Source organism: Syngnathus acus, chromosome 19 (genome assembly GCF_901709675.1).
Source record: "Syngnathus acus chromosome 19, fSynAcu1.2, whole genome shotgun sequence".
NCBI classification, from domain to species: Eukaryota; Metazoa; Chordata; class Actinopteri; order Syngnathiformes; family Syngnathidae; genus Syngnathus; species Syngnathus acus.
Window position 1 is genome coordinate 1,563,355 of NC_051103.1, and position 9,555 is coordinate 1,572,909.

General features: G+C 48.1%; 1 protein-coding gene and 1 long non-coding RNA gene across 2 annotated transcripts; both read right to left on the reverse strand.

Moving 5' to 3' along the window:
• Nucleotides 1-5,724: 5,724 nt before the first annotated feature.
• Nucleotides 5,725-7,421, reverse strand: LOC119138404 (brevican core protein-like). The gene is made up of 9 exons (XM_037278414.1): nucleotides 7,371-7,421; nucleotides 7,171-7,294; nucleotides 7,032-7,086; nucleotides 6,895-6,961; nucleotides 6,684-6,817; nucleotides 6,570-6,613; nucleotides 6,326-6,499; nucleotides 6,063-6,217; nucleotides 5,725-5,991 (listed from the first exon to the last, which is right to left on the reverse strand). The coding sequence occupies exons 1-9, from the start codon at nucleotides 7,419-7,421 to the stop codon at nucleotides 5,725-5,727; spliced, it is 1,071 nt and encodes a 356-aa protein (XP_037134309.1).
• Nucleotides 7,422-7,451: 30 nt separating this feature from the next.
• Nucleotides 7,452-7,991, reverse strand: LOC119137922. Its single transcript, XR_005101030.1, has 3 exons — nucleotides 7,888-7,991; nucleotides 7,604-7,738; nucleotides 7,452-7,531 (listed from the first exon to the last, which is right to left on the reverse strand). It is a non-coding gene; the product is annotated as an uncharacterized LOC119137922 (long non-coding RNA).
• Between the last annotated feature and the right edge of the window lie 1,564 nt (nucleotides 7,992-9,555).

Consider the following 9,555-nt stretch of genomic DNA (forward strand, 5'->3'; position numbering starts at 1 on the left):
TCACCTAGGACCCGTTTGCCATGGGTGACCCTACCAGGGGCATGAAGCCCCAGACAACATGGCTCCTAGGATCATAGGGGCACGCAAACTCCTCCACCACGATAAGGTGACGACTCACGGAGGTTAATGCTAACCTACAATGCAAAATGCCATGCATATGCTAATGGGACTAGCATCACTGTTATAGCTTTAACTCTTTAAGCAATGAGTATTTGACCACAATATTCTCACATGCATATATTCTTTATCCTCTGAGGAATGAGTAACATTATTGCGGATTGATAGGGAGTTGTGATCCCGCCCCGCCTCCTTCTATGTCTCGAGACACCTCTGCACACCACCATGCGGGGGAACGTAAGCACGAGAGAGCCCCGAGACGGACGAATGTGTCTTTTGTCTGTCTCTGTGCGTGCATGTTGTGTGTGCCTCCACTTTGAGAACAGTGCGCTGTTACTGTGGCAACAGGCACATTCAGGCCAAAAGGATGCTGTTTGGGGAAGAGCGCACAATTTTTTTTATCTGTGACGCTGCACGCACGCACGTGTTTCAGTGACGGAAAAAAATCGTAGATTTCGCTGACAGGACAAATAGCAAATTAACCCAAGCCCTTTTTCATGCCCACAAGTGAAAAGCATGGCTGCAGTAATATGTTTAGAATGGGAGTGTAGTTGTAAGACGTAAATTTAATCATCTGAGGCTGTTGGTATGATTTAGTGCAGTCTGTCACTTGTTATCAGCTCCAGCACACCTTTTAAGATGACAGACGACACACACTGCGTCGTGTTATCGCTCCATCTGCACTCTGCTGGGATGAAGCCCCCCATATTGTCCTAATTATAAACTGTTAAAAAAAAACTTCATATCTGTTATGAGATTTGTTTTTGTTTGTTTGCAATAACCGTCTCGCCACACCGTAACCTTTAAAGCTTCCCTAAGCCCTTTTCCCAAAAGATGATTTCATCTTTTCGGATCATAACAACAGGACATCATGTCCCACTTGGAGGAAAGGAGTTATTTTGACACTGTTAGAAGTTTTCATATGAACCAAATTGCCATGATATGGTCGGGGTCCCTCAAGAGTCAATCCTTGGGCCCCTTTTGTTCAGCTGCCCTTGGGTCCAAATCATCACAATGCCAATGTTAATAGCTTGATTAACCAACATTCCCTTCAACTAAAAAAAAACCCAACAACCCCAAAACCAAGGTATTGTTTTGAGCAATAAAGAAATAAGGATTGCGGTTATTTAACACAGAGTCACTGTCTTTAAAGACTACGGACCAAGTCCGAAACCCCAGATTCGTCTTGAAGATGCATTTCTAAATGGAAATGACTGTAAATCACATTTAGTTTTTCAAGATCTTTCCAGTAAGACTTTATTGTGGTCTACATCATCTCCACACTTTGTCTCTCAAGTGCGAACGAGGCAGGAGACGTGCAGCTCCCAATACAATTAGAAATTGGCGTCCCGGCCAAGCCTCCATGGCGGCGTGTTGCTTCCAGAAAAGTCAACCAATTGGCCGAGGCAGCTCTGTAAAGCGCTACATTGCCACCGTGTCATTATTTGCTGACCAGATCCACACTTTGCAAGCCGGAAGGGAGCGTATGCCAAAGCAAAGTGTCGCGGATATTTTCACACAAACTATGCAGCAACATATAAAGTAGTCCACGCATATATTCTTGACTCCTCAGAAGCTGTCATTCTACACAGAAGATAGAGATTTCTGTCAGCTAAATGCTGCCCCCAAGTGGCTAAATTGATTTTCAATGTTTTTTCATTATACTCAGAATAGAAAATAAGAATGAGTAATTAATAAAATTGTATGTGGCTACATATGATGTACACACCAGGACCAGTCAGTGACTTTCAAGACTATCAGTGTAGTTTTCAGATTTTGGTCTACTGATCACCTTTTGTGTTTTAACCACTTATTGGCACACTGTTTGCGCCTTCTCGCAGATGGCGTTCCCATTGTGTGCTCCAGCAGTCTTCGAGCATGTGGAAGAACATCCAGCAAGGCCCGCAGCAAACATCAATATTCAAGCGCTCTTGTGTAGCGCTACACATTTTTCATCAGCGGAGCACCTCCGGGGGAATCTGCCGTTTACCCAAAACAAAATGTTAAAGCTGCTAATATCTGACATTCTTTTGATAGTATTCGCTCTCACCAGGCCAAGATCGGGTTCAAATTTGATTCAACCAAATACATTGAGAGTTTATTTAAAAAATGTGACTTTTGTTTATAAATTTAGCAAAAATGTACTGCAGTCAGTGATCGAAAAATGTAATCCATGATTGGATATACATCTACATGATATACAGTGAATTGTAAATGCAATAACGTACCGTAGAGAGAACGACAGTGAAAGCCAACATTTTTCTGACAGTAGTGATCGGGTCAAAAACTGCAATCAGTCATCAAAAATGCAATAACTGGATATAAATTGACAGTGGATTGTAGATGCGGTAACAGACCATAGAAAATGATGGAAAATACCGGATTGCCCTTCCAGTGACATTTCTACAGTCGCAGACATCATTGGCAGTAACATAGCTCTCTAATGATTCAAAATTGATTATTTGTCATCATACAATCTATGGAAACTTTTTTTTTTTTTTTAACTAGAATAAAACAAAAAGCTGTCAAGTCTGGGCTCGCTTTTTAAAGGGCGATGAGGACCAGACAACACGACACGAATAATAACAAAACAATGAACGAGAGCAATAACCGACTTTGGACTTTGATTCCAGCTTCAAGATTGGGCTCTTTGAAAGCACTGGAATTCCTGTACAATGTGTTTAGCTCTTTGAGTCAGTAACTTTACAAAAAGGCAGTCAAAGTTGTCAAGCGCGCAAAAAAAGCAAAAAAGGACAAACCAAGTAGAGTCAAGTGTTAGTGAACTTAGCCCGCTTGTTCACATTGCATCTGGACACGACATCTAGTTGGCTAATACCAGCTAAGCTAAATGCAGTTACTGTATGAATTACAAACTGTTCAGGGCTGTGGACTCGGTCGGATTTTTGCACCGAGTCCGAGTCCAAGTCCGGCCTCTTGACCACGAGTCCGAGTCCGGCTGTCCATTTTTTCTGTTAATTCATGTGACTGCTTAGTCTTTATTCAAGGCTAATTTAGATCAAAATCTAAATAATTACAACAGTTTTGTGATGGCTTTGTCTTTATTAAACATATAAACGAATACAATAAACAGATACTTTCAAGTTCCAATTCAACGACTTGAGTTTGTTCTTAGGAACAAAATCGCCTCAACCAAGTCAGCCTTCATCGCGCCGCGCTGATCAGACATGATAAACTTGAGCCCGGAAAACAGGCGCTCTACGCTGACTTGGCTGATTGGCATTGCTGTTAGTGTCCGAGTCGTTGCCTTGAGGCCGGACGGATAACGATCAGCTGTAACAAATGGGCTCTCTTTCATTCGACCAAGTGCCAACATTGCCCCAATTTCTTCATCTATGTCGGTTGGCGAGGTGGCGGCCGACAAACGCTGGCGGCGCTCAATGCTGTCAAGTTCTTTTTCAAACTCATCCTCCTCCGTCGATGTGGAGCCATCAACCTCGGCCCCCATCGACGGCCCCTCCAGGGGCTGGTGGGTACGAGACCAGATTCGCCTCACAACGGCACGGAGGCCATTCTTGGCGCGCTCCATCTGCTCTTCACTGAGGAGAATGCGGTAACGCGCATCGACGAAGACGGCTGCCAGAAAAAAATAATTGTCAAAGAGCTTGTCCTCTCGTTGCTCCATTGAATTGGCGATTGGTGAAGCCAGAGGGGGCTGCTTGCGCAACGCTGCCTTCAAGGCCGACCACTCCTTGAGAAAGCTGCCGGGGGTGATTGAGGCCGACTGGAGCTTGACCGTGACATTGTATGGCATCTTGAGGATCGTGGCCAAGGTCTCAAGCTTCTTCCATTCTGACTCGTTAAGGAGAAGTTCCGGAGAAGCAGCCGCCAAGTCCTGGACATGCTCTCGTAGATGAAGGAGCCGTTTTGTCATGAGGTACGTAGGTGCTTCCCCAACGGGTGGGCACATCGACGACAGGGAGAAGACCTCCTCGACGACGGAGGACAGCAAGCAGATTGGGGGTCCACAGTCTCTTCACCACCCGTCGGACTTTATCCAGTAGTTTCATGACATGCTCCGCCTTCAATCCGTCACGAATTGCCAGTTGCAGCGTGTGAATAGCACAGCGCATGTGATGAATCATTCGAAAGTCGGCATCCTGAATCCCAGCGAACTTCTCAAGCTGGACCTCGTCGTCCAGATTGACGCCCCCCTCGTCCTCATCCATTTCGTTTTCAGTATCATCAGCATCTTCGTCGTCCTCATTGATGAGCCGCACGGCTTTGCTCATGGTCGCGACGACGATGGAGAGGACATGCAGGTCAAAATCCTTGATGACGGCGTTGATGACATTCTTGACCGCCTCACTGTCATGCCCCCCGTCGGTGTCCTTGATGGCAAGAGTCTTGATTTTAATCTCCCCGTCGCGGAAGTACTGGACGTTGATGCCCATGTAGTTCCGCATGAGCCTGGTGGCGGCGTCTGCCTTGATGAATACGTATTCCTGGCTCAGCTCCGACTTGATTTCCTCCTTCAACCTGTCGGCCTCAGCCACCACCATGTGGCGGATCTGATCTCTGTCTAGGCTGACAGAGAGCTGATTAGCAGCAGGCCCTAGCAGTGTCCGCATAGCCGACTGCTGGAATGTGACGAGCGAGAGGCCATCATGAACAATCAGAGAAATGACCGCCTTTTGAAACTCCTCACGGTCCATCTTGTATTGGATCGTCTTGCGCGTCACTTTCGCTGTCACAAACCTGAGAAAAAAATAAAATCATTAGTGAAATGGCCAAAGTAATAATGTATCTGCAATTTTCGTTTTGATCGATACATTTTTCATCATTTCTAAAAATGTAAAAAAACATTTCAGACTATACTAACCTCATCATCGATGTCTGAGCCATCTGCGATAGACCAGGCGTCGCCGTCGTTTTCGGCTTTTTGTTCTCCTCTTCCACCTTTGGACAGATTTGAGTTTGAATTCATGAATTTTTGTTATGTTCGACTATAGTAATCTCAACACAGTATTATACCGGAAATTAATTGTAATCCACTTATCAAAAGCTTACCTTCGCGAATGCCTCTGGGTGCTTCCTCTTGAGATGGCGCTTCAGGTTGGCCTGCTGATTTGCGCCAACAGAACCCATCGATAACCATGCATTACATGTATCGTTTACGATGCACACGGCCTTCTCTTCTTGCACATCAAAATACGTCCACACATGACTCTTTCTGGATGCCATGATTATCCGAGGGACAAAATAGCTAATTATATATGCACAACGAACGCAACTGTTTTCACACTGGCTGGTTCGGCTTATATAGGATCTCTTGCTGAGAGCGCGGACGTAAAAGTGAGGCGACGTTCCAATTGGACGTCGGATTGCTAACATTTTCCCTGCCCTACCGGAGTTGTGCTAGTTCATAACGTAGCAGGGCTGTGGACAGTATTCCTACGCGCATTCTCAGCAGCATGATGAAAATAAAATTGAACGTATTTTTTTTATTGTCGGACTCGGTGGACTCGGTCAAAATCAGCACCGAGTCCGAGTCCGGCAAAAAAAATGACCGAGTCCGGCCGAGTCCGAGTCCCCGAGTCCACAGCCCTGGATACTATTTATAGTTACTGAACAGAGTAGAGTAGGCTATTAATTCTGCTGCTGCTGCTTCTTCTTCTTCTTCTTCTTCGATGACTTGCTTGGAGGGCGCCTTTGTAGAGTTTCTCCACCGGCAGCCTGTGGCTTCGATGAGGGACTTTTGCCTGGGGCAAGCATCGGGCTCGGGTTGGCCACGACCTTGGGGACTGACACGACGGGGATGGTAGGAGTCGGTGAGGCAATTGGAAAATGCGCTGTGGGCATTTTGCACATGAAGCTGTTGACTTGGGCGCAGGACATTAGCTTCCATCTTCCAGTCTGAAAGAAAACAATCCATTTCAGTGGGACGCAAAGCTCTTCTTCTTCCAAATGCTGATTTGTGCACGCACCTGCCGTAGCACAGCCACGCAGTGTTTGCCGAGGCCGACGCGCTGGCTGGGTTCTCCTGGGGCCCAGTGGGTGAAGGTCACCTCGTGGCGGTCCAACCACACCAACGTGCCGGCAAGCGCCAGGTCGTTCAGTCCGGTCCACATGTCGCTGGTTTCTGCAGAGGACGGATGGGAGGGAACAGAGCTCTCACTCGGTTCTCAGATATTGCACCCATCGAGTCGTTCTACGGGGACTGTTGGGAATTTAAGGTTGGGGTGCGCACCGAGGTTGGAGACATTTTTCACCGACGCCTGCTCCACCTCTGAGCGGATGGACACCAGATCGGCACCGAGACTACGGCAGACGAGTTGCGCATCATCCCATTTCTTTTTGCCCTCAAAGGTTTTGTAGCAGAAACCGGCAAACTCCTCCCAGTCAGGCGCTGAGCATCTGGGCTCTGCAGGTGAGATGCCGCCACGTGGCGTTTAGTTGCCATCAACAGTTGGGGAAATAGTTTTTCAACTCACCTCCGTCTCCAAACGTGTGCGACACGCCCAGTGGGTCGACCAAACTGCAAATAGTAAAGCGATAATTAGCCGGTGGCTCTTCATGGGACTTTTCCGTGAAGGTCGCCCACTCACTGTCTGGAGGTGATCCCGTTCCCGGTGGAGCCCGTGTAGACTTGCTGTTTGGGAGCTCTCATCACGATACAATCTCCTCCGATGTCGCTCCGGATGACTCCGGCGTGAATAGCGGCCGCGCAGATGTGCGAGCCCTGCATTTACACAAAGTTGCAGTCACAGACAAGAAGTAGACCGACCGACCGACCGGTGGGGTCAGGCAATCCCGTACCGCAGAGTAGACCATCAATCCAAAGACAAAGTGTTCCTCTTTGTCACAGCCCGGGGGACAGTAGAACCTGCAGAAGACGCACATGTCGTGAAATTGACGACAGGCGCTCATGAAACATTGTGTCAAGCGTGACTCACGTCATCGAATCGGTCACGTGGAGGCTGTTGAACGTTCTGGCGCAGGTCGTCTCATCTGTCGGACAAAAGGCGAGAGTTTGTGGCACGTTTGGGGTTGTTGTTTTGGGCAACCAAAGCGGCCGCGGATTGCGTTGCTCACCGTCATGTGCGCATCCCAAGATGTCGAAGCGGAGGCCAAATTGGGGAAGATTCTCCAGCGGCAGGATGCGGACGTACTGAGCGAACGCGGGCGTCTCAAGCAGGTGAGTTCCACTGCCGATGAACTAGAAATACAATGTTTCCTGGTTTGTTGTGACAAGTTTGGAGGTTGAGGTCGACTCGATTGTCCCTCGCGCTCACCTTCCCGTTTGGGTGCTCGGTCCACTTCCTCCACTTAACGCTCAGCTTCATCTCAAGATGGATGTTCCAGGAGCTAGTACTAGCGCCATCACAGCCCTGGGTCACGATCCCCGTCACCTTTCTCGTGTTACCGAGGTTCACCTGGATCCAACTGCCGATGGCTGGAGGGGGGGGGGGGCATACATGAGAACGCTCAGGAGACCCAAGTGCCAAGCTGTCAATTTTCCACATACGAGCTTTTGACGGCTTCCAGCAGGACTCTCCATTGAGGCGGGCTTTTTCTGGGGTGGCGTCTTCCATTGAGGAGGAGGCTATGAAGGAAGAGTCTGCGACGCTCCCGTCGGCGATGACCAGACTGTCGAGACATACTTAGGACAGCCAAAAGTCATTTGAATTTGACACAGATGCTTAAAGGCCAAATAAAATACAAATCTGGCCACCGAGGTACTCCTTGCATGGGAATTTGAAGAGTCCTAGATTCAGTGCAGAGTGGAAGATCACGAGACGTGAAACCCACCTTTCTGTTCACAGCTATAGACCATCTGCAGATATTTGGAGGAGGAGGCAGGGCAGGACTCGTCCTCCAAAAGCTCAATGTGGCATTTTTGCTGGCTGTTGCACATTTTCGTGTAGCGAGGGAGGATGCCTTCCACTGCGCAGTACTCTGAAAGTTACAACACATCAGCAAGTCTGTGTGGGGGCCTGACGAGCATTGATGCAGCTTGAATTTGGATTTGAGAATTTGAAATTGAGTTCAACAAGACAAAGTCGAACCAAACTAGCATCTGTCTCTTTCTGCATACAGTCCCATTCTGGCATCTGGACGATTTGCAAGCATTGGATCATTTTCAACAGCAGGAAACCAAGCAAAGCACGCTGAGTGGGCCTTCAGAGGTAGGCGGACAAATGACTCAATTGGAATCATCAAAATGATGGATTCTCAGCTCGTACCGTCATTGTATGAGTCGCCGTCCGCCAAGCAAATATCCCAGCTCCGCCGACCGTAAAAGGCAGACTGGATGCTGATGCGACCTTGCTTCTGACCCTCAGCCTCACATACCAGGTCAGCAGAACGGTCGTTGCAGACAAGGGTCTCCTTAAATCCTGCAAAAGCATCGTCGTGTCATTTTTTTTGTCTCGCATCCTTCGAAGCCACCGTTCAAGGAGACGTACCGTCATGAGGCCGCGGCGGTTTGGCCGTGTTTCCTGCAAGACAAAAGTCAAAAATGCGAGTCGGCACGTTGTGAAAATCGGCCGAGCGTCGCCACGTCTTACCTCTTTTCTTGCAGACATAGCCTTTCTTCTTCCGGCAATCGTCAAACTTCCAGCGGCTGTTGCTTGTGAGTAAGGAAAGACAGGACGCACCAGAGAGGTCACCGGGGTCATCTGGAAGGAGACGACAGATGCTCAGCTCCGTGCCTCCGCAACGTCGCAGACAAACGTTGGTTGGGTTTTGGACCCACCTCCGTCCATGACGATGTAACCGAACGGGGATCCGTCAGTCCACCCGCTGCCGTCTTTCGTGACGTTGTTGTTGACGCCCAACCACAGAGAGGGAGCGCTCGGCAGAGAAGTGTACAGATCTTTGGAGGTAAATGATCAGATGTGGAACAAGAGATTGAAACATTCCACGTTGGGGGAATTCAACAGCCCTCATCGCGACCGGACAGACGGACAGACCTACATTGTATGAATGCCTGTTCTTGTGAGTCGGTGATGCTGAGCAGGTCGCCTCCGCGGCGGAGGCAGTCGTCTCGCGCCTCCTTCCAGGCCTTGATGAGCCTGCGTTGGATCAGGTAGCAGAAGTCGGAGGAGGTCCGCTCCCGCCACCAGCCGCACTTTGCGCTCCGGCCTGCAAACGAGAGTGGAGTCACTCGAGGGCAAACGAACGACAAGAGACCACACGTCGACTGCCGAGTGGGACGCCCACCTGGCGGCGGAGGAAGAGGAAAGTTCTGGACCTTGGCTGCAAGGAAAAGAGAGGACATATTAGCGCTCTTAGATTTGCCTTAAAATGTAAAGTGCATTATAAATTAAATGTATGATTTATTTATTTATTTATATTTATTTATATATTTATATATTTATTTATTTATTTATCCTTTAATTTATTATTAGTTGTTTACTATATTTATCATCATTATCATTATATTTATCATCATTCTCATTCTCATTATCTTTATTA